Raw genomic sequence first — 25,385 nt, forward strand, 5'->3', positions numbered from 1 at the left:
TGGGCGATGGCTGACAATTCACATACAAAATTATAACATCGACAATGGTTACATATAATTCGCCAACAGTTTATAAGGAAACATACATGTTGTACAATTCACCACTGTAATAAAGCTATCAGTAAAACAAAAAACACTGACACAAGACATAATCCGTCTTGAATGGTATCTGATACAAAATCCGTCAGTGAACCAAGACTCAGATAGATGCAGCAGCTTGCGAGATCCTTAGTAGTAAGCTATCGTAAGTCGACTGTGCATTTTTAATGAACTCGATGTAGAATTATTTTCTTGTTATTTTCTCGTTCAGCCTCACAAAGGATGAAGCAAGTAAAATCGCTGGTGTAACGAATGAAATTTTTACAGCACTGCATCCTTTGTGTAATTGAAATGAAATTATAATATGTAGTTAGCCCATTGCCTTTAAGAAGAATAACCAGTTCATATTTTCACCTTGATTAACTACAACTTAACCTGACACATTCTATGTTTTCATTTAGCTCCTAGATTAACATGAAATAATATTTTATCCAAAGAAAAACTTACATTCTTTTTAAACTAAACGTTATACGTTATGTTACGATATAATGTGAACAGAAAAAGATCGCACGCACATTGTTAAATCATAAAATAAAACAACTACTTAGTTGCCGAGCACACAACAGACCGGCCGGTCAAGTGCGCCTTGGATTTGCGTACCGTGAGATCCGTAAAGTTGGCTTTTTTTATTATGTACATAAATAATTATGATTTTCAGATTTATTCCTGTAAGACATGTTATGTTCTCCTGGCGATATTCATGATTCTAGGTCAATCGGAAGTAAAATATTCAGTATAATAATCTTATGATCGCTGAAAGAGGCTATAGATTTATTTATAGCCAAGTATAGTAAGCGTTCCTGAAAAAAGCACAGACGCAAAACAATAAGCTAAGGGTGTCTAGCGGTTTTTAATCTTGGTAGCATAACTCCGGAACGTTTGCTCAAGCCGTGGTTTGTCTGGTTCAATTCAAGAGTCACGCGCCAGGGCTTTGTCTCTTGCATAATATCTTCTCAATAGGGTTGCCAATAATACATTTATACTAAGTCTGTTCTGTTTGTTTTATTTGAATTTAATATATTTTTTTTCGGTAGACCATCTCTTTCCACTCTCCATATAATTTGTGCGTGATTGTCGATTTCCGCTCTATCGAAAATCGGCTCGGTCCCTTTGGGTCGGTAAACGGCACTTTGTTATTTTAGCGATATTTATTCCGTAACTTGGATAAATTCCTACAATATATCGATTACTTTATGTGTGTTTACGTAACTTACATTTTTTTTACTAAGGTACATCTAGGTCTCTACTCGTATTTAATCAAGTCATATTAATACAGATCCGACGCCAAAAAGAAACAATTAATCTATTTTTTTTCATAAACACTATATAATTATCTTTTCTATATTTTGACTTTATAAAATTCACAATTATGATTATAATTGACTAATTTCTTTGACAAAATTGATTTAAAATGTTTCAAATATGTTCCAAATAGAAGATATAATGTATTTCCAAATAAAATATCAGTATTCCGCGGAAGCTCATAAAGTACTCAAGAAGCTTTTAAAAGTAATGAGGTACGCATTATCACATAAATTATTATATATTACTTACCAAAACTAGCTACAAAACATGCTTGAAAGAACTCAAGGCGCGACGTGATTTCATAATAAAAACTTTGAAAAAGAAAAAAGTCTAATTTCTCGGCGACTGAGTCGGCGAATTGTTCAAGTTGGACTTTTTAACTCCCAGTTAAGTCCCAGACACACAAATTGTATCATTATTGTAAGTAAAACTCATCCGAGCGAGTTACAAAGAAAAGGCTGGTCTAGTCTTTGTGCAAACGCAATTATATTTGCTTCCTTGCTTAAAATATTAAACACGTAGAAATATTGAGTTCATATTCAGTCTAATTATATTTATAATCTTATTCTATACTGATGCTACGACTTCACCGGCATGCTCTTTGACTCAAGTGAATTCTAGATACGATAGTGAGGATGTTTGTTACTTAGTTGGGCCAAACCAATTACTGAACTGATTTTAACAAATACATTTGTATATGGGTTGGAACAGAGAAGATTTTACCCCGAAATTTCTACTCAGTTAGAGATCTTTCCTTCGTTTTATTTATTTTATTTATCGAATAATAAAATGATGCCTTAACAGTTATCGCCTTCACCACTTGGAGGCCCAGCTTATGTTATTGTGTATCATAAATCGTTATCTTAAATTATGAAATAAGTAAAATCACTTATTACGCTGAACTACTATTGAGTGGAATCACCAGACATGTACTTAAAGAGATAGAAACTTGAGACATACGATACTGTAGATCTTAATTATAACAAAGAATCAAGAAATTGTAAAAGAGATTTTATATAAAAAAAAAATATTTTTACCTAAATTTAAAAATACGGTTATTTTATAATAATATTTATTATTAGTCTTAAGTAGGTATGTTCACTGTTAATCGGTTTGGTTCGGTAACACCTCTTTTCAGCTTACAAATTTATTGTTTAGATTTGTAATACCTAGTTAATTGGTAGATTTAAAAACAGACCAATTAGCTGTAGTCGCATTTTCATCGGTAGGTAGCGGTAGATTCGATGTGTAATCTGAATCTCAGAAATATTGCTTGGTGCGGCAGGCGATATTTCATCCGAGCGATCGATGTGTAGTAATGCCTTTGTCATCGTCGGCAGATGCGACCCGTCGCTTCGTTGTGACCGCCTCAGGTACGGTGACCTTTTTGGGAGGATCCTCCCTGCCTGTGCCCCAGCCGGTGCCTCGGCAGCGTCACTCAATAGGTAGGCACCTTCCCAAGTGTCTTTATTGCAAACCTAGCCGCACACACTGGCTAGTATTTGCCAATGTTAAAAAATAAATCAACATTCGAATTTAGAACGTAGCAGGTCTTGGGATTTTTAAAAACCAAGAAGCTTAAAACCTAGTAAAGTATCTTGGGCTGAATTGGACGGGAATATCATTAATTGTTACCGTCCACTAAGTTTTATTAGACCTTGTTAAATTGTGCCCACGATAAGCTACATTAAAATATGCATTGCTGAAATTGCCTATTATGTCTATAACATTCTATAGTCTATAAAATATATTTACATTTTACAAGACATTTTGGTATTATAAATTATTGTTCCTAAAACTGAGACACTTAAAAAAATCTGCCATTTGTGATTTTAGATTTATTTATTAGATTTTACACTTCTTGGAAAACTCATTTTTTAAATCTATAATTTTAAAATAACAAAATTTAGATTTTATTGAGATTTTTTTCGTCAGTCTAATTCTATAGTGGCAGTAACAAACCTGTGCCCCCTTCACTGTCATTATAGAATATCTATACACGCACTCTAAAAAGGCACTTTTCGTGGCTGGTACTTATTATTCACGCTTCGAACACGTAATTAAATATAACAGCCCATTATAGACGCCTCAAGAAATCCTTCATGTTACTTCAAACTCCTCAGTTCTATAAATTAAATCTATATAATAGTTAACCTTTTCGCTTTTGTGTGCGATTGTTGCAAGTTTTAGAAAAGTAGTATTCTTTTTTTAGTAATTTGTGTGTGTGTATTTTTTTTCAATTCGAAAACTCGTACCCAGATTTTGATTATTCAAAACAAAACTAAATTATTGGAAAAATAAATTCGTTTATTCCAAGATCGTGTTTAAGAGATTCGTAAAAAAAATAATTAGAAAATAAATAATGATTCATACTGTGCCTAAAACGTTGTAACTATAAACAAAATCATGTCTAAATTTTTATCACATTTCTTTTATATTCAAGTTTATCGTTACAGGGACTAATTGGCTAACTAATTGGCTATTAGGAAATCTTTAATTCGGGTGGTGGGATACTCACTAAGAACAAAAACCTAAGAACTTCGTAGACTATTATTTGGCGCATACCTACTTTGACGTACGAGCAGCTTTTGCATTCTCATGTTATTCTCTTCCTCAGCCTACGACTTCACACGAGGGTACCATAATCGCATTATTGGTATCGTCACACGATGCTGTTACGATAATCGTGCGATTCTCTTTTTAATTACGCTTGTTCTTACTATAATACTCTGGTGTGTGGTCTAACTTAAGTTGATTTTCCACTAAAACAAATTGCAGTCTCTAGATAACTAATTAATGTTTTTTAATGCAAAGTTTTTAAATACAACTTGGTGGAAAACCAGCTATAGTTTGTTTAAGTCAGCGTTGTTGATGCAGCCAGTTTTATTGACAAATGACATCACTTAGTCTTAAGTTCCTAAGCTCTTAAGCTATCGCGTCTGATTTTTTATAGTCTGAATGCCCTAGATGTCATTCGTAAATATAAATAAATATTCTTATTTATGAAATCGTATTTCCTAACGGGCATATATCGTTTAGACGCATTCTGGATATAGAATAGTATAAAGATGAAATTTTGTCAGCAGCAATAGAATTAAACAATGAGTTGGGTGATTTTCATTGGTCTATTAATTAAGTCGAATAAAGATCGTCCAATATCCAATTTTGAATTGTTCTTTCTTGAAAAGCACGAATGCTGATTCGTTGAATTGATAAATTTGAGCATACCACGAACGCAAAGTCGTAAATTCGGTGTCTCGTGTTATGTGTAACATGTAATTTTTTGTTGCAGTTACCGTGTCCCTGAATATAACACTTCTGGCTTGCAGTACATTGGGTCTCGTCGCGTGCATACTGTTGATCTTGGGCGTGTACAAGGTGAGTTACTCAACTTAAAACAGTCGGCTAAAAAGCCTGTTTGTTAATCTGTTTCATTAATCATGTGGATAAGAAGTTACTTTTTTAGAAGCCAAAAATGTTTTCATAATTTTCTGTCTGTCTGTTTATATGTTTGTTCGCGTGTCACGCAAAAAATACTATATGGAATTTTATGCGGTTTTCACAAACCATCCGCTATGCAGATAGTCTAACTGTCTATCTGATGTACTTAGGTATTATATTGAATAAGTAAATTATGGGCGGACGAAGCCACAAAATTACGTGGGCGATGTGGCAGTTGAAATTCTAGTTAATAAAAAAATTCTCAGTTTTTCAATAGACTTCTCGCTAACTTATTTATGTTGCAAAGGCATTAGAGATTAATATTGAAGCAAATTGAATGAAACAGGCTATAAGAATGTGGGCTCTGTCCCTTGGCATTACTCACCCTCCACTCCATCTAACTCTCAATCTATTATGTTAGGATATAGTTTTATATCTTTACTCCCTGGAGAATGGGTTGATAATGATTTTAGAGAAGGATGGAAGAAGTCGTGGCGGTAGTCTAGTGGTGAGCCCAATTTTTATTGAAACATTACAGGTTCAAATCCTAATGTATACCAAACTCATTTAGGAATAGTTAGTTTTTATAGGTTTACTTCTGCCGGAGGAGATCGTGAGGAGACCTCTGCAATATTTAGTTCACTAGTGATATGCGACTAATTGCCACGTGATATCTATATATAATAATATCTTCATACACTCTAAAAGTATAATACTGATTCAGTCTGTTAAAAATATGTATTTTTTTTTCTATGTATCTTCATTGTGAAGTTCACCCCGTGCACTTTGCTGATGGCGTCCATGGTTAAACTTTCATTATCTATAACTATAATAGATCGCAATGTCTTTTAATAGGAAATGATCAATTATAGCGGATGGTCTAACTTAAATGTTAGTATATAGGTTTCATCCCGACACGTCGCTTACAAATCGAGATATTGACAATGATTTATTATAAGGGGTCGCACGAAATAAACGCGGGTGAAGCCGCGGGCAAAACCTAGTACTTCATAAATCTTGTATAACCTGGTTTGAATATCAATAAATTAGGTGTTAATAATACCATTCTTCATCATTCACCGAGTTAATACGTTTCGATATTGAAATGTTTGTTTCCGTGAAATCCCCGTTGAGAGTTTTCACTCATATTATTACAGCCGTTGTAACAAATATTTTCAACAATGTGGGCATTATTTTTCCTTTTTGTATAAGACGAAAGTTTGTTTGTCATTTTTTCATGTAATTGTAGAAAAACGTAACGTAAATGCGTGGAGTAATTTTTGAATTTATTTATTTATTAGCAAACAGACAGACAAACGCGGCAGAGGATTTTGTTATCTCTACTAATATTATAAAGAGAAAAGATTTGTATTCTTGTTTCATTTTGTTTGTAAGGAATAAACTCAAAAACTACTAAACCGATTTTATAAAATTTGGCACAGACATAGACGAATCGTTCAGGAGTGATATAGGCAACTTTTTTTTATTATAGTTTAGTACTCGAGCGAAGCCGGGTGGGCCGCTAGTATAATGTGTAAGGATAAGGATATAGTAGTGAACGTAAGCGTTTCATTCTACGAAGCAATAAAATAAATCGTTTATTCTGTAGAAGTTATCAAACTCGAATGAATAAGAACAGATTTGTTTGGGATTTCCCTGTTTCCTCGAGGGTACAATTTCTCATTTGAAGTTTATTTTTTATTCCTCGAAATAAAATTCCAATCGCGCCATATTTGATTGTAATGTGGCATTGAGTTCGGTCAATGACAATGTCTCAATATAAGGAAAGCACAGAATTAAATGAACTACTATTTTTACCATGGCAATAGCGAATAGAATGGTCAAGATTGGTTGATAAATTCCCAGAGTTGCCTTTCTCTTCATTTTATGTACCATGATGATCATGATTATTAAATATCCGGTTATCACTGTTAATTACTTTTACTTAAAAAGAATACTGGCTATTACTGATTTTCAGAGCTAGGTTTCACTGCCTGTCCTACCTACTGACTTCAAATGAAAAATAAACTTTATGGTTTAGCAGGTGATGTTCTGTTGTCTATGTAAATGGTTACTGAACGTAAACATATAATTATAGTATCATTCTAAACTATACTAGTTGTTCGCCGCGCTCGCCGCGAATTTACCTCGCGAACACAATAAATTTTTGATGAGATTTTACAAAATTGTGAAAATTTCAAAACTACTTAACCGATTTTGATGCTCCACGAACTGACTGATCCTACATACCTTTTAAATTTCATCAAAATCAGGCCAACGGTTCGAAAGATATCACGTTACAAACAAACAAACAAACATACATCCAAAAAATGAATTTTTGCCCCAAGTCGATAGTAGACTCAACTAAAAAAATAATCTACATTTTACCGGTTACCCATCTCTATCTAGTTATTCTAGGTACCTTATGATTTTTCTATCCTCTCTTTCCGATAATGCTTTGGTTTTGTTTCAAGATCTGATTCGTTTGATGTTAATACAACATGAAAGCTTAAAAGTGAAATAAATAGCAGCATACTATGAAATGTAATTATATTGGTATATTACATTCACGTATTTAAGTAGACAAAGACAAAGGTTATTTATTTGCAAAAACATGAGTTTAATTTTTTTACAATGTGGTGTTATAAGAAAAGCTTAATCCTACATGTTTCACCGTCCACGGGTATGCAAATTTAAATGGAGAGCATGCTATCATCCCACAAAACAAAATCCAATAAATAAAAGTAACTAAATTAACTAATTTTTTGTCTAAATCTATCATTAAAAAAGTTCAAATAATAATAACATTTATCAAACAGCAAGGACCTGAGGTGCTTTTTAAATAAATTTAAATTCTGATCTTTAATTTGTTGTGGAATTTTGTTATAAATTTTAGGTGCTATATACATACAATACTTTTACTGAGTAATGTCGTTTTAGAAGGTTGTAAACATAGTCTAAGTGTAAGTGACTATAATATTCTGGGAAGTGATTGAGAAAATTGTTTCTCCTACACCTGAGCTTTGTAAGTCGACAGAAGATTTAGTTTTCATTTTTGATGTCAATAAAAGTCTAAATAATAAAATGACAAAATAATTTTAATATTGGTACACCGATCTCTCAAAGATTTTCTAGTATGAAAATTATAAGAGAAATAGGAGTGCGTATTAGAAAAGTATTTATAAATATTTCATATCACTAGGTAGATCACTTTTTAAAGTTGATTAACAAAAAGAAATAAAATTGTCAATTCATTGTTTCCACAGTTTGGAACAATTTCGGACATCGGGACAATTTTTTTTACGGTGTCAATAAATTTAAAAAGTTAATTGTTTATCGAAATAGAGTACAAATGTACGCTATTTTTTATTGATATATTAAGTAGTAAAAAGTTTTTTATTGATAAAAGAGGGACTCAGATCACTAACTATATTATAAAACTTATTGACTATATATTTTACAGCATAGAAAGCGACTCGAATTACCAACAAATTCATTTACACGATACTCGATATCGATATCGCAATCACAGTATCGATGTATCGATCTAACACTAGTTTTTTAGCATTCGAAAACGACTAGCTGACTCCTAGTCAATCAAATAATCTTATTTTGGTCAGACAATTAGTATAGATTGCACGTATAAGAATAAAATTTGAAAATTAATGTTAATATAATAAAGTTATCCCAACTAATATTATAAATGCGAAAGTAAATTTGTCTGTTTGTTACCTCTTCACGCATTATCTACTGGACCGATTGTTATGAAATTTGGTACACTGGTAGAAAATAATCTGGAATATAATGCCACATAGAAATTCCCACGGGAGCGTAAGCAATATTTCCGACAAAAAGAAATACTTATACGCCAGTACTTTTTATTAAAAATAAGTAAACATGAGGCTTGAAAAAAATGACAATTCTCAGCTACTTTTATATTCAAGTATGATAATATGATAAATATGAGAGTATCCGTATATTAGTTCTCTAGAAGCTTTGAGCTAGAAGCTTATATTCTGAAAGCAAATAGGTTATGGTCGTATAGGAATTAATAAAACATTTGCTTGAAAATATTTTTCTATTGGGGATAATTATTATTTTATATATCAGGGGACTGAGATTTTTATAAATTATGTTTTATCAGTTTTAAGTAGTGCGTATTTGTTTTGTTCCCATATATTGTGAAGCTTTCAGTATCCATAATAATATTAAGAAATTAGTTAGTTGGCAAATAAATTAATATAAAATAATATATTATAAATGTAACAACAATAATAACAAGAATAATACTTGTTATAGATTTAGTGATAGATAGTGACATAGATTACTTATTGTAGGCGGAGCCGCAGGCAACAGCTAGTAATGGAATAATGATCACTAGTTCATACTAGCCAACTGTCCCTCGTGGCGTCTCCGCCACGAGGGACAGTTGGCTAGTATGACCAGTTGAAAAATAAATCTAATTATCTCTAATTAGATTTATTTTTCAACTGGTCTATAATTCTTGACCCAAATTGTTAGGACATCAATTTTATCTACAGCAATTTTTAAGTTCCTTTCTTACTAAAATCAAACTAGGTGCTTCATTTTTAAAACTAATTTGAAAAACAGGCAATATTTTTGTGTTATGAAATGTATCATTATAATATTGTATAACCGTAATAATTGTTAAAATAAAGAAATGTAAAACTTGTTGAATGCGTTACATTCTACATTTATTTCACATCTTCACAAATAAATATGAAAGACAACATATACCAACCAATTATAAATTAACGAAGTAATTTTAATAGCATATTAAAAATATATTTTTTATTATTATCACTCAAAAAAGTACATTACCCTCGTTAGAATCCGTTTTTTTCTTTTCCAGTATATAAAATGTACTATTTATCCTTTAATAAACATCTTAATATACAAAAACGCTATATCTGGTAAGCAAAACATAACTCATGAATTTATGAAACACCTGAATGAATACGTACCCATACCAATAAATCTCGTAATAGCTCTAGAGTGAGCGCATTAGCTCAACTTGTTACTATTAGGTACTAATCCCTACTACAGAAATACTTCAACAAGCTGCAAACTCTATGAGCCCTTATTTGCGGATGAAGAACTTGAAGTATCTCACCACGAAGCTAATTAAATATTGATCGTATTACCTTAGTTTTCACTTTATATTAAAGTAAACAATCTCTGTTTATATAACGTGTGAGCTAAAACTGTTCATGTGGTTAATAAATGATAAATATTATTATAATCTATTTAAATTTTTAATGATAAAACCATACAAAAATGACATTAATATAAAGATTATCAATATAATTGTGTAACATTTTTTGTGTTCACAAACCATTAAGCCGGTGACACATGTTGGATTAACTACTTATATCTGTTATTTTTAAGCAGCACATTGTAAATTATGTAATTTCGTTGTTATGCAAATAATAATCTTCGTATTTGCTTTTGTCAAAAATATTTCTGCAAATACTTCGTTGAAAAAACGATTCGGCATATTCTATATCATTTATTATTAACCTGAAGCCGTTTTTCTTAGTGTTTGTTAGATTTTTTTTTACTGTCAGATCAAACATCCACACGGTTTTAACTTAAACATGCCTGGAAAGGATAACGCGATAAAAAACAATATAGCATACTAAACTGTATATATTCTGTGATAAAGATATTATATTGCAGACCATACGTATCTCTGAGCATGTATCAAATATGTATGGAATAAATATGCAAACAGATAGATAAACAAAAAGACAGACGAATATCTTAAAATAACCTCGTATGAACATTATTAAAATGTTTATAAACTGTGAAGTATATAGAGTAGCGATGGAAAATATCGATTCCGGAACGAGAGGGTTTTTATTAGCGTCCGACCGAAACAGTTTTTTTTTTATGCCTAAAGCGAAGTTTGCCGAACGAAGCGCGATAATTGACGAACAGTCGAGTATCGGCGCAGCCGTAAGTTTCGGCCATTTTCTGGGCCGGAACCGAAACTAAGACCGAAACAAGTTTTCTTGTTAGAAACTGGCCGAAACTGAACATTCAGTCGATCACTGATTTGATGGTTGCTAATTTAGTTGTATATTTTCAGGACATAAAGTTTATGCTGCTGCCGTGGATTGTGGCGATGGGGTTGGAGACCATGGTCGAGATAATCAACGTGGTGTACCTGTTCTATCTACAGACCGTAAGTTGAGTTGTACACACATACCTACTTACGATATTGATGGATTTTGATTGATACAACTAAGTACGAATTCACGAGGTTTCTTGGTAAATTGATTTATACGGCTGCACACAATCAATGATATGGTGTATTGGGTATGATTTATGATTGTGATTTATATTATGATTGCATTTGTGTAATTTTCTGACTGTAGCATGTTGACTTTCCGGAATTGTTCTAGAATGTTTCTAAATCACAAGCATTTGTTCAAACAATTTCATGGAGTGGGCCAACAGATCACTTTCGGTTGCCCCGTACAAAATATGAACTCGGGGTGAGTTGCATTGCGCCGGTCGCACCTTTGACGTTAACCTGCGCGCCGCTGTCGTTTTGATATAATACATACTTTGCGTTTTTCTACTCCGTACAATGTACTTATTAAATCCATGTTTCGACGCAAGTTAAGCTAATGTTAATGTTGACATTTAGAGCAACTTGCCCTAATTGACTTTCGTAAAAGCGATTATAAAAAATATTTAGGCTAGTTACAAGGTAACCCCTTATTTCCCATTCGGAAACGTTCAGTTTGTATTTGTGACAAGTTCCAAGTATCAGTAACAGAATAATTTCTTAAAATTGAATCAGTCATACAGTTATAAAAAATAGTCTACTATTTTTACCTATAGAGTCGTCTAATAGGTCGTTAGAACTTGGTTTGTGACAGTTGACTATGTGGAGGACAAATAGTTGTTTATCCGACTTCAAAACTTTGTCCTAATATATTTCATATTTTTTATTTCAAAAAATTAGGTGGTTTTCTATTCGTCTCAATTTTTAATTACCTATATAGTTTAGACATTCTAGGTACAGACTCGCTGACCGCGAACTTTGTTAACAAATTGGTATTCTAATTAGTATACTAATAGATTTGAGTTTAGACCGATATTCGCAACTTTATTTTAGACTGTATTTTACTGCTATTGCGATAGTTCTGCAGGGAAAGTCAGGATCAGTCAATGATCGGAGATAAAAAATAGATAAAAGGTATTCTCGGGCCCAAAAATAATGAGTGTACATGAGAGGAATTTTTGAAAGTGAAGTTTATACAATTCGTAAACGCAGACGTAAGTGCACTCAACCGCGCCCCGCGTAAACTTTACTAATAAAAAAAACCGGTCAAGTGCGTGTTAAACTGACGTCAAGAGGGTTGCGTAAAATTTATAGAATTCATAAAGGTTTTCCTGTAATCTACAAGCAATGTAGATGTATGTCTCCAGTATGTATATCTCCATTTATTTTTCCAAATTTCAGGCGCAGTAGTTTCGGATATCAAGGGGCTAATCTTAATATTTATTTACTCTGCACGTCTGGGTCATAAGATTACACCATCTTACCAAATTTCACCTGATTTGGTCCAGTAGATTCGGATCGAATTGGAATTCGAATTGTGATAGACGGACGGACAGACACACGAGTGATTATATAAGGGTTGCGTTTTTTGATTTTTTGTATGAAACCACAAATAATAGCTCGTTCGAATTTACTATACATTACATAGAACATACTGACTACAGGCGAATCATCAAGAGATCAGATACAGTTCACGTCTTAATTTTTGCCGATTTATACCAAACTCAAAGAAAAATATCTGGATGACTGTCAAGTCAACTGGCTTATTTTTTGTGCAAATTATATTATCATATAAATATTTATATATTAGGTATAGATATAAATACTCCCAACCGTCATGTCATGTGAGCATACATATTCCAAACGGTTGAACAAAAACAATAATAAATGTGTCGGTCCCAGTGGAAATCAACGTTTATCATCATCCCGGAATAACTACTACAGTCCATCCATACATATAAAGTACATTTTTCTTTTTTTATGGAGCATTTATATTGTATATATGATGAAAATCGCAAAGTAGGTAACGTCATTTTGTCTAAACGTCGGCGTCAGTTTAAAGTTAACGTCAAAGTTGACTGGTGTAACTCACCCTAAATATGTATTCATACTAATATTTATCAGAAAATGACATTTTATAGGAACCTTAGTAGAGTACAATACAATCTTATTAGCTTATAATTAAACGAAAAATACTGTTACTGTAATAAGTAATTAGTTGGAAATTTCAATATTTTCAAATTAATATGGAGCCTTTATAAATATCATCATAAATATCTGATTACATACGATACCATATAAACCCCCGAATTTCCATTAACTTTCCGCCATTTAAGAGATTTTACCATATAAGAGCAAGACAAATTATTTGATAGCTTATTCAATGTCTGTTAATTATCTGAGCATAAAAATTAAAATGAAATGAACATTAGACTTGGGAATATGAAATCAGAAAGTAAAAACTCAGAAAGCAAAAGTACAAAGTAAAAACTGTGCACATTTCGTAGTTTACTATTGAAATTTTATTTTCACTTCCCCAAAGAGGGCACTAATTGTTCTCTAATTGTTCGCTTCACGAAAAGTTTACTTTTCAAATTGTTCGCTTTTGAAGTTGTTCACTTCTCAATTTAAAAATTATTCGCTTCTTAAATCGTTTACGTTCCAAACTGTCACAATGTGTGATATTTGTTAAAATTTCTAAAAATAAATACCTCGATATAATTCTAAAAGCTGTTGGGTAAAACCAAAGGGCAACCCTTTGAAAAAAAAAAGGTAATTTTTACGGAAGGTATTTTTTGTCTGCCTCTAATAACACTGTTGACTCAACACCGAAATTAAAAAGTGAGTGTGAGTATTTATCCTAAACACACATGGATTAAAAGCTAACAAAAGCTTAGATTATTGTATACAATATATGGGTTATCTACTTGTAAAGCACCACGGCCCTCGAATGATATAGACAGCTGATATGCAGCTAATTTTGACCAGCAACATATAAATCGTGTATGTTTATATTGTTTATCACCTACTTAATTGAAATAAAGTGTTTTTTCCGTTAAATATTAGCATATTCTTTATTAATAAAAATTAAATAGGAAATACTTAAATATAAGAATAGGTAGATATTTTATGGAAATCTACATATGCGAGTAAACAAGTTTATTTGTTAGATTTCGATATTCATTTCGCTACTACTTATGTACGGCTGAACCAATTTTGATTAAACATATCTAAGAATACTTAGCTATCAAACAAATAAATAAACCGCATCCACATCCGTTCAGCCGGCAGACAGGCAGACACACTTAAAGGTCCAACTTAACACTCCTCTTTTTGCGTCAAGGTTTAAAAATAGGTACCGAAGGAAAAACAATCCAATAGGATTATCAATTTTTAAATAATCTCAGAAATTATAGAAAACTGAAAGTGATCTGCGCACAAAAACGCGTACTCGTGTCCTTTTCTTGTGTGGGATTTTTAGGCGCGTGTAGACGCACGTATGCACATAGGTATGCGTTACTATTCCGCTTGAACCAATTATAATAGTAACTTTCAGTTTTATTTAGTAACAAAGTCAGATTTCACAGCTTTACTGAGCCACAAAGTACCTTCACTTTTATGTCTCACATAGAAATAAAAACCACTATACTCCTCGTAAATCCATTTTCACTAGAAACGAATTTCTATTCACATTCATATTTTTAATGGTCAGCAATAAAGTGGATCTTAAAACTCAAATGGTTAAGTTATGGTTATATAGGGTAATTGAAGACGAACTCGTAACTTTATGAACATTCTGACCTTATATTGGTAATAAAACAGATGACAATATTTGAGAATATTGCTTTGCAAAAAATAATTATTGTTAAAATAATTTAGTAACTTGATTAGTTATCATCATCATCGGCAGCAATTGTGCTGGGATCGGCCTCTCATCACAATTTATGTAGTAATAAGTTAGGCAATAAGATTAAGGCAAAATTATTACAAAATACCTAAATAAAGCATAAATGCCTTGAGTAGTACGAGTACGAATCATCCACCTGATCAATGCTTAAAATGCATCTGAAAGGTTTCTATAAAGAAATCCCTCCACAACTGATTCCCATCACAAGTGACAAGAGGGCTGGCTGCTTTTTCACTAAGACGATAAACCTCGCCATTCCGTTAACATCCCTGGCACAATGATTCACAGGTATTTTTAATAATTCTAGTTATAGTTTTATTTTAGTTTAATTTAGAAATTATTTTAGAGTGTTCTAATACTGATGTCAGATTTTATTCATGTCGCCTAAAGGCTTCTGACATAGACATACAGTCTAGAAATGTGTTTGCATCTTGCATAATATATATTAAATACTCGTCTTCGACTCGATAAATACGGTGACAATATATTGCCTGTGATGCAGTTAGAAGTTTCGAGACTTATTGCACGTTATCGCATAGTTTTGAAAATAGTCCACGGATTTTCCAAATACCGAGCCATATCTCCAGAGATATACATTCCACAAATGGGGCAATATAAGAAGAATGCACGGGGATATGCGCATTTCAGCTGGAATAAACAAAAAGATATGGCTGGCTTTCTTGATAAGAACAGGTACAGTAGCTTGTCTTTAACGAGTATCTACTTACGGGGTTGACAAAGGCAATATAGTTGCGAAACTCGAACTTAGGTGGAATTGCGATGAAATAGTAACAGGTTGCCCCTATAATCTTTAGGACTTTTACAATCTGCACGAGAGGAGAAGCAGCTGGCTCATTCTTCTTCTTTTACTCTCAGACCAGCAAGTGGAAGAATTGATTAGAACTTGTCGATATTCTTAACCCCCGGGAGTTTATAAGTTTAACGTTTCTGTGTATCTATCAGTGGCATCATAGCACGCCAAATGGCTGAACGGATTTGGATCTAGTATTTCTTATTCGATAGAGAATTTAATCCAAAGTGTTCTTAGTTATATTTGCTAAATGTGTGTTGAGCCTTTTGGAAACCATCATCTCTTTTCTAGCAGATGGGATGACGCCAGCAACTTCGGAATAAGAAGGTTTCTTACATTATTAACTCAGTTTTTTATCACTTCAAACAAAAATATTATTTACAATTGATGCGAATGCACGAAGACTTTTCTATGTATGCATTTATATTGCGCTCTCTCATCCTCATGCGTTTCCAGTTACATTCGGAGCTGTGACGCCCCGGAGCTCGTACAAAATCAACCATTAAATTTTGTAGATTTGGCTATGTACGAGTACAACCGGCTCCTGCCTGATTTTAATCTTTGGGTATGCAAATTTTGGCTATTAGTTAGTTACTTTAATCGCCTCGTACGACATCCACTGGAGGATTTGGAGTGGTCCTACTCTAGGGCGGGACCACACGCGACAACTTTATACTGAACTAATTTTATAGTATAGTTTACTGAGTGTAGAGGTTACGTAATAGCTTGTGGGTTTATGATTAACCGCACATTCTAACGAGGTGTGACGTTTATATTGTTTGTATATGTTACGGCTAAACCACGAAATGCGGGTAGCCCTCTATTAATTAGAAAATTGGTATGACAAAGGCAGAAACAAAGCAACAACCTAGTTGTAGACCCAGGTTTAGCCGGCTAGATCTAGGTGCAGCCGCACTTTGATGGTTACACGTAAGAGTATCGTGGTTATCTTCGGTTAGGTTTTCCCTTTATCATACTGATTTTCCAATCAATAAAAGTGGTCATATAGAACTACTAGCAGCCCGTACCGGCTTCGCTCGAGTAAAACCACGAGCAAAACCATAATAAAACTTTCTCAGAATCACCCTATATAGGTATAGATAATCAGATTTAATTCAAAATAATTGAAGTTCAGGATTCGAACCATTAACAGTAACAACGTGAATTCAATGGTGTTTACCGCTGAGCTGTCTACTCATATCTTTAGTTGACGAAATTTTGAATGGGAATTATTCGTTATTTCTTTTCACCCTCATTTTAAAGGTAAAATTTTAAGAAATCCTGAAACACGGATTCATTATATTTGTTGCATAGCATTTATGCCAATTTTTTGGTAGATCAATAAAGATTGTTGTTATTTTTCATACAAACTTACCCACAATTTTTACCCTTTTGGGGGTCTAATTTTAAAAATTCGTTTCTTATCTGAGCTGTACGTAATAACCTAAATTTACACATTTCACCCAAATTTCGCGTTTATAGCTTCTATGGTTTAGGCTGGGCGTTGATTAGTAAAAAACCCTTGTTATACTTGTTATACACACACACATATATATATATATATATATATATATATATATATGTGTGTGTGGTTATTCCTAGAATAAGACCTGTCCTTATCTTGCCATGGATGTCATACGAGGTGATTAAGGGACACAATTGGATACGCAATTGCCTATCAGCTGCCTAGGCTTTAGGCAGCTGATAGGCAACTTGCATTCCAGGGAGGGTCTAAAATGTTTAGATTTTTTCGTCGACTTACGGCATTACAACCCGGAACGAAACCGGAAGCATGTAGAGATAGAGACAGTGAGATGAGAGAGTGGTGTTTCCCGCAATCCCCTTAGTTTCTTACATATAATTAAAACCTATTTGTATTGGGGTATTAAAAGAAGCGGCGGATGTAACAATCTATTACAAAATAAATTGAATATCTCTTAGCGTGTCAGACAATGTAATATTGCGCTCTATATATGTTAGTATGTATAAAACAAATTCGCTTCCCTCTGTCTGTATGTCGTTATAACAATCCTATAAGTAACTGCCCTGGGTTGCCAGTTACGTCGTGGAGCCGTGCTGAAATCTCAGTCACGAACGATTTAGCTTCTGAACCCCATGGGTACATGATTTCAACTACAAAGGCACAAAATTATAATTCGTCGACAAATCTCCGTATGACGAATGTGCTTCAAAAAATAAATAACAATACATATATTAGGACCAATCACACAGATTGAGCTAGCCCCAAAGTAAGTTCGAGACTTGTGTTATAGGATATTAACTCAACGATACTATACTTTATAACTAATACATATATTAATAAACATCCAAAACACGGGCCATTCAGAAAAAGATCATTTTCCATCATGACCCGACCTGGGATCGAACCCTGGACCACTCGGTCACCACCACTGCGCCACCGAGGTCGTCATTATAAAAAAGCATGAAAATTGAATACACAATGGAGGTTCGATGTCCGATAAAACAGATGGGTTTTTTAAGGTCATTGATTTTGCCTATATCCACTGAAATTCAGAATGATCCACGCAGCTACCTGTTTGATTGCGAGTCGCAATCTAAACTTCGATTTAATATCAAATAAGTTCGATCCAACGCACTACGACTGAGGAAGAATAGGATCAATTGAGAAAGAACAAATGAGCCAAAACTATATATAAGTCATATTATAAAACAAAGTCCTCTATCGCGTCTGTCTGTTCGCGATAAACACAAAAACTACTGTAACGCATTTTTATGCGGTTTTCACCAATTGATAATGTGATTTCTGAGGAAGGTTTAGGGGTATCATTTAACATGTTTTTACACGAGCGAAGCTGGGACGGAGCACTATAGTATAATAAATTGTTTCCAAGGTCAAATAGAAATATGATAGTCATACACCAATATTCCTTACTATCTAAGTTATAAGAGTTGAATTTTGATGTAATTTTGTATCCAATAAATACAGAGTCCCAATATAACTTTGTGCTTAGAAATAACTAAATAGGGTATTAGATAAATAGGCTCATAAGTACTGAGAGCTGCAAACTCATTTTAACAATGTAGTTCCTTACGGAATATACCTATATAGCTACAAATGGACGTTGCGTCGAGAGAACAGCTGGTGAGCTACCATGATACCACTTTCTCCCTTTTTTTACACGAAGCATACGATATCAATGTTGACGTTATTAACGTGCTACGTGTTTGCATGTATGGAATTAGTAGGTACTCCAAGTACTTACTAAATCCATGTTTGCGTATTTCGTGGTAGGCCTTCAGGATACCGTATATATACCGTAATAATATAATAATATCTCGTCCTATCTGTTAGAGATACCACCACAGAAATAGGTATTACAACACTTTCCCGTAAAAGGTTTTGGTTCGTTTCTAACCAAATTGAAATAAAATATTGCTCATATTAAGCTAAAATATGTTTGTGACGTATAGTGGTGGACATACGAAGGGTTATCTGGTGTCCTAGGTGAGCAACAAACGCGGAAAAGTAGCGCGACGCGGCGCGATGCTCATATGCAGTGAATGTACGCACTTTCTAACTAGGTACTGTTTGTTTGTCAAACTTTAACGTCATATGGATAATAGTAATATTACCCAAAAAAAAGATTTGTATTTTTGTTTTTACATTTGTAATGAATAAACTTAAAAACTACAAGATCGATTTTGATGAAATTTGGCACAGAGACAGACGAAACCTTCAGGAGTAATATAGGCTACATTTTTTCATTATAGTGGACGGAAGTGTGGATTACATACCTAAATTACATACCTAGTACACTTTGCTATATCTGGTAGATAATGCCATATGACGTTAAGTCCACCTTTAGTATGGTATATATTATACAAATGGTGGACATAACTTGTGCAATAAAGTTTTTAAATAAATAAAAATATAGGTACGTTTGTGTTCTGTCACTTACGTAGGACACTGGTTTACCGCACACCGCTAGTCACAGTACAGTTGAGTCAAGAGGGGCATTATGTAGTGCAGATCACTGGACTCAGTACCGTTCAGAGATGCTTGTCATAATCGGTAACACATTTTTCTCAAGTAGAATATATAATAGTTTGAAAGGGATATCCAAAATAACACGATAACGAAACCGAAGGTAATTGTTTTTAGTGTGTATGTAGTTTTAGATCACAACTAATAAGCCTTTAGATAAAAAATATACTTATAGAAATATAATTATAGTCGGTAATCTCTCACATATGTGCTCAATATAAATGTAAGTATCTATATCTTTAGATAAACTTTAACGTTGTAGCGTGTGATTCCGCCCTAGAATAGGACCACTCCATATCCTCCCGTAGGTATCGTACGAGGCGACTAAGGGATACATAACCTAGACAGACGACCCCAGGCTTCGCGGCTTCACAACCTCGAACGAAACTGGAAGCATGCAGAGTTCAGATAAACATTTATATTAGCGGGATATGTTTACCGGAATTCCTATGTTGCTCCAAGTTATTTATAGCTTCATAAAATCTTCCTTTGACCACGACAGCCGTGACAAATAGTCGCAATAAGGTGAAAAATAATAGGTGCTCCTCGCTAAACACACCAGAGCGTATTACCGATACACAGTAGGACATGATTATGCCAAATTCTCACTCAAAAATATAGAAAGTGTGAAGCATGGGAACTTCACACCACCTCCATTCCACCAAATTTTTGTACTCTACGATGCAAATTGAGCATTGACCTAACGGTTGACCGTACTATTATCTAAAGTCGAAAAATTATGTTCTTCTTTCACAATTAAGTACTTTATGAAAGTTTTTAATTGCCCTATCAGCTGATTATGTATTATGGGACTTATTATTGTAAAGTGATTGACCTATCGGCTGATTTTGTATTACGACTTGTCATGTAAAGTCGAAAAATTATGTTCTTCTTTTTGGTAGTTTTTGAACTATTCCGAGCATATTGTAGAAATTTTGTCTCTGTGTCACATATTTTATATTAAAAAAAAAAAATTGTTTCAGCTCAATTTCAACCCGATAACATCGTTCCTGTTCACCTTGGATTTCTTCATAATTGTTCTCAACGTGAGTATTCAAATGTTTTGTAGATTAGAATAGAAAATAGTTTATTCGTTATAAACGAAAATAAAATACTATATACTTTGTTTATAAATTTATTTCACATGTTCATGTACCTAGTCGTATTCCTCACGACTGAGGGTCATTATGTGTAATGTAAAACACGCAATTACTATAGTGGCAATATTAATGAAGTGGTTTGCGAAATGTTTCCAAAAATAGGAACACACTTTTTACTGGCCGTAAAAAGGGAATAAGAAAACATAACTCTGATTAAAGTGGAATAGATAGGTATAGGTACCTATATATAACTTAATTTTGGGAAAATTTACGAAATTATAAATGTTTTCTACTGTATAATTATAATTATATATATATATATATATATATATATATATGCATTCTAGTTCTACTATGGCAACATTAGTTGTCTTTGATCGCTTTGTTGTCTATGATATAAAGAATGTCATTCTCTTCTTCCGCTAACACTAACGCTGAAAACGACGCGTGTGTATATTTCTTAGTAATTTAAAATAAACCACTTGCCTTTCACAATAAATTGTTTCAAAACATGTTTCAAATCTTTTGGCAAAACGTAACAATATGTACTTTATTTCAAGCGTTTGAATCTTTCTCTGTCCTAATTCTAATTCCAGCACTGTTTTCACTTTTGTACGTGTTGTTTGTCTAGAGGCCAGATGGGAAGACTATCTTGACGTATCAACTCTGACAAAAAAAATAGTAACTGGCCTAAATTCGTATTCTTTCAATCCCAGTACCCATTATTACTTCAACCAATATTTCAACTACATGACCACTCTAATTGGCGTTGGCGCGAAAATGAAATGGCAATGCATATGTACGATGTAATTGCGTAGAAATTTTCATGCGGGCCGATGTGTGCACAGAGCGAGCTTATGAGCAAACAACCCATGTCATTTCCCCTATTTCTGGGGTAAAACCAATTTCGCCCACACCTACATTTTGTCACATGCGTTTCACATCTTCTCTGGGTGGGAAAGTTATAGCCTCGGCATACCTACCGTTGTTGTATGTTTGTTTTGTTATTATATAAACTAATTCAATGAATTTATGGACAAGTATTTATAAATAATTTAGTGGTATTAAATTCGTCTCTTTAAGTTTATATTTACGTCGAGTCACAAAACCTTTGATGTGAACTGAATTTGAAAGATTACTTTTTTCGTCAGTGTTGCCAGTTACGTTGTTGCTAGTTGAGTGGTCTAAATTTGGGTATTAAAAATATCTTTTTAACAGCTTACACAAGTCTTGTCTTAGAACGCAATATTTTATGTGTACATAAATCAAAACTCCACGTCACGAAGGAAACACCAGTGAAAGCCAAAATGAGCAGAAAGTAAAGGACCAAAAATTATATTTTCTCTCCAAATTTTCTGTAATGTTTACGCTGCGTCCCAGCCCGGAGCTAATACTCGAATGGACAATTGCATTTAAAAGTACCTATAAAGCTAAATTGTCAAAGAAATTGCGTGATAATTTTTAAAAGTGTGTTTTCGTATTTAAATATTCAATATACTTTTAATATTGTCGTTTATTGTACACAAATTTTGAGTTTGTGTCAGTTACAACAAAATATTTTTCTATATTGTTGTCCTTCTGACATTGCACACTCATCAAATCTAATGTAAATTTGTGAACAATTTCATGGCTGAATTTAACTACATAAATACAAGGCATCAAGACAATAATGCAATGATTGTAATCAAGACCTAGAGGGCCCTAACACTGAATATTAATTGCACGGAATTCTAACAATTCTAAATGTTGCCAAACTAAGAATGGAAATGAATGAATTAAATAAAATATCTATAATGAATTTTACGTTACAATTATATAAACTAAAATTCAAAAATATAACGATAATTTTCAAGTGGTAATTAGATTTTCTATCGTATTGCAAAGCTATTGTGTTGAGTGTTACAGGTTACAAACATTTGTTAGCAAAACCATATTGTTAAATCTTTAAACTAAAGTCATTTTATTTGTTGAATTTCCACAACGGTTTAGTAAATCTACAAATAATCTTTTATCTGTACTTCCCAATTGCGCTGCAATGGAATTTTATCAAGTAAACTCTTGTTAGTTTGATCTGATTCATCGCTTATCTTTTCTGAAATGTCGAAAAATTACACTTTTCAATCAGGATATGGCAACCTGTAGAACACATTCCAATATTTCAGGAACTAGTGGTGACTAGTAGTAAAAATCTTATCTGAACACCAAATGTGACCTAGCTCTTAGGACTTAATTTACAAGACTCACTATTGTAAAGCGAAAAATAAACGTTCTTATTAATATTTCATTTATCAAAAAAATATTATTTACAACAATTTAATCCATGCAAAGCTATATTCTTACGCTAAATCTTGTTCTTAGCTCCTAACGGGCAAACATTGCCAGGATTACAAAGTACTCGTATAGCCGACATGAGAGGCCCGTCGTAATTAATTTATCGTCTCCGAGGATATTACGAGACATATCATCATAAAAATGGCTACTTAACTTGAACCAACAATAACGAAGAAAACAACACTCTATTTAAATATAATTCACCGCGTCCAAAAGTCGCTCCGGTTATTATTAAATTGCAATTTTTGACAAGGCATTAATTTTAGTCAGAATTAAATATGCATTCCAGACGTCACAAAAACATCATGTCCTTTTAAATACGAAGTTTTAAAACCCGTGAGCGTGAAAGTGTGTTGAAAAATCTGTTTTAGTAGCCAGCTCCGTTAATTGTGTTTGTTCAGCTTCTCTTTCGGAAGTCGCAAATTGGTTTCGGTTGCAAAAATAAACAAAATACAAATCTATTTAATTACGACAAACAATATATACTACTTTGAAATTTAAGGATTTACTCAAAGCACTTTTACTGTATAAACAATAGTGAAACAATAGAATTAACAAAACAAAAACAGAAATATTATGTTCTCGGCCGGCCGGTGTAAATAGTAAAGAAATATATTTCTTTTATCTATGGTAACGAACATAAAGAACCTTTTCAGTTTCCTCGTCAAAAATTACTAGAATGTAAAAAAAGGCTTTTTTTGTACTGAGATTGGACAAGCCACTTTATCCGCGAAGTATTCAAAGTAATCGTTTAAAAGGATTTTTTCGGAGAATTCACTATACCGGCATTCTTTCACGAGATTCATTGTGGAATTTAATTTCTATGGAACAAGAAAAACAAAAATATCTAGCCTTGTTTCGGGTTCATATAGGCTCGAGTTCAGTACCCAAAAGGTAGAAGGGAAACCAATTTATTATGCGTCTGTCTATCTGAGGGCTCTAAATACCAGAGAAGCATAAATAAACAGATACATTTTGTATTTTATTATAGACAAAGACAGATTATTTCGTTTCAAAAACGAAAGTTTACATTATTTACAATTTTGTGTTAAAAGAAAACTTATTCCTGCATGTATTACCGGCTATGGGTATGCAAATTTAAACAAAGAGGATGCTATAATCCCATGAAGTAAAAACTTATAATTAAAAGTAACCCTAGTATATAAATACTTTAATATAGGTATATATGTTTTTAATACAAATACAACTTGTATTTTAAATATCTATATACCTATTTAATTCATGTAAAACGCGAAATTTCTCGTAAAGTCGTATCACATAGGGTGAGTTTGACAAATGTGTCGAGCCCATTACAATAATGAACGTTTAGCCACATGTGGTGTTGGAATAACACAACCCTTTTCCCACATGGACGACGATCAGACAGTCTTCTATAGAAATATGCTACTTTAATGGTCAGAGCACACCAAATTGCATTTTGTACGACGGGCGTGTGGCTGGCTGTGTAGATGCGTGCATTACTATTCCATACCAAAAAATGCGCACGCATACGCGCATATGAAGTCTGTACTTAACTTATATTCTCTGAAAATCTTTATGACACAACCATAAAATTTTATATAAACAATTATTTAAAAATATATACTTATATTTATACTTTCTCGGTCACATCTGAGCTTTATACCGGTTGCTACGGGCAAATAACTACTATACTTACTGACATAATAATACATATTTATATACGTACCTCTAGATGAAATGTGGGATAAACAATTCTTTATCAAATGATTTTAATTTATATACATACAAAAATTTTTAGGTTCATATATTCATGAAAATTCAATGTGATAAGACAAAGTATTTTCAGGCAGGCTTCTTGTCGTAAAGTTAACTTTAGAATCTATTAAAATATGTTCATTCACATAAATTTTGTGTCTTAACGTAAACACACAACAGCTTTGTTTGTCCTTAATCCGTACCTGAGAGTGACGAGGGTGGTCGAGTGGCCACACATTCCACAAAACGCCGGACGGATTTGGTAGGTACCTATTAAATATTTACGAGAAACACACAAATTGCTCTTTCATCGTCCCAAAATTAGACTAACCGATTAATCAATGCTTTTTTTACAAAGCCATGAATTAAATAATAACACATATTAAAGGGACTTACTGACCATTTTTATAAGAATTATTATTTAATATTAATTTATTTAGAAAAAACTATAACCATTCGTGTATACTGATTGTGTAATATTCGCCATAATTATTGCCATAATTATTAGTGGATCTCGTATAAGCAGATAA

The 25,385-nt window shown here is 33.0% G+C and overlaps 1 protein-coding gene across 3 annotated transcripts in view; it reads left to right on the forward strand.

The window, feature by feature from the left end:
* LOC128683115 (uncharacterized protein) overlaps positions 1-25,385 on the forward strand; it is an 80,648-nt gene that overhangs the window by 44,437 nt on the left and 10,826 nt on the right. For 2 of the 3 annotated variants that reach the window (XM_053768374.2, XM_053768373.2), the window contains exons 4-7: positions 2,745-2,849; positions 4,697-4,782; positions 10,958-11,053; positions 20,671-20,733. In XM_053768374.2, coding sequence (XP_053624349.1) covers positions 2,745-2,849; positions 4,697-4,782; positions 10,958-11,053; positions 20,671-20,733 — 350 coding nt within the window. The remainder of the gene's footprint in view (positions 1-2,744; positions 2,850-4,696; positions 4,783-10,957; positions 11,054-20,670; positions 20,734-25,385) is intronic. The other variant, XM_053768375.2, reaches the window with a different exon arrangement.

The sequence above is a fragment of the Plodia interpunctella genome, chromosome Z (genome assembly GCF_027563975.2).
Source record: "Plodia interpunctella isolate USDA-ARS_2022_Savannah chromosome Z, ilPloInte3.2, whole genome shotgun sequence".
NCBI lineage: Eukaryota > Metazoa > Arthropoda > Insecta > Lepidoptera > Pyralidae > Plodia > Plodia interpunctella.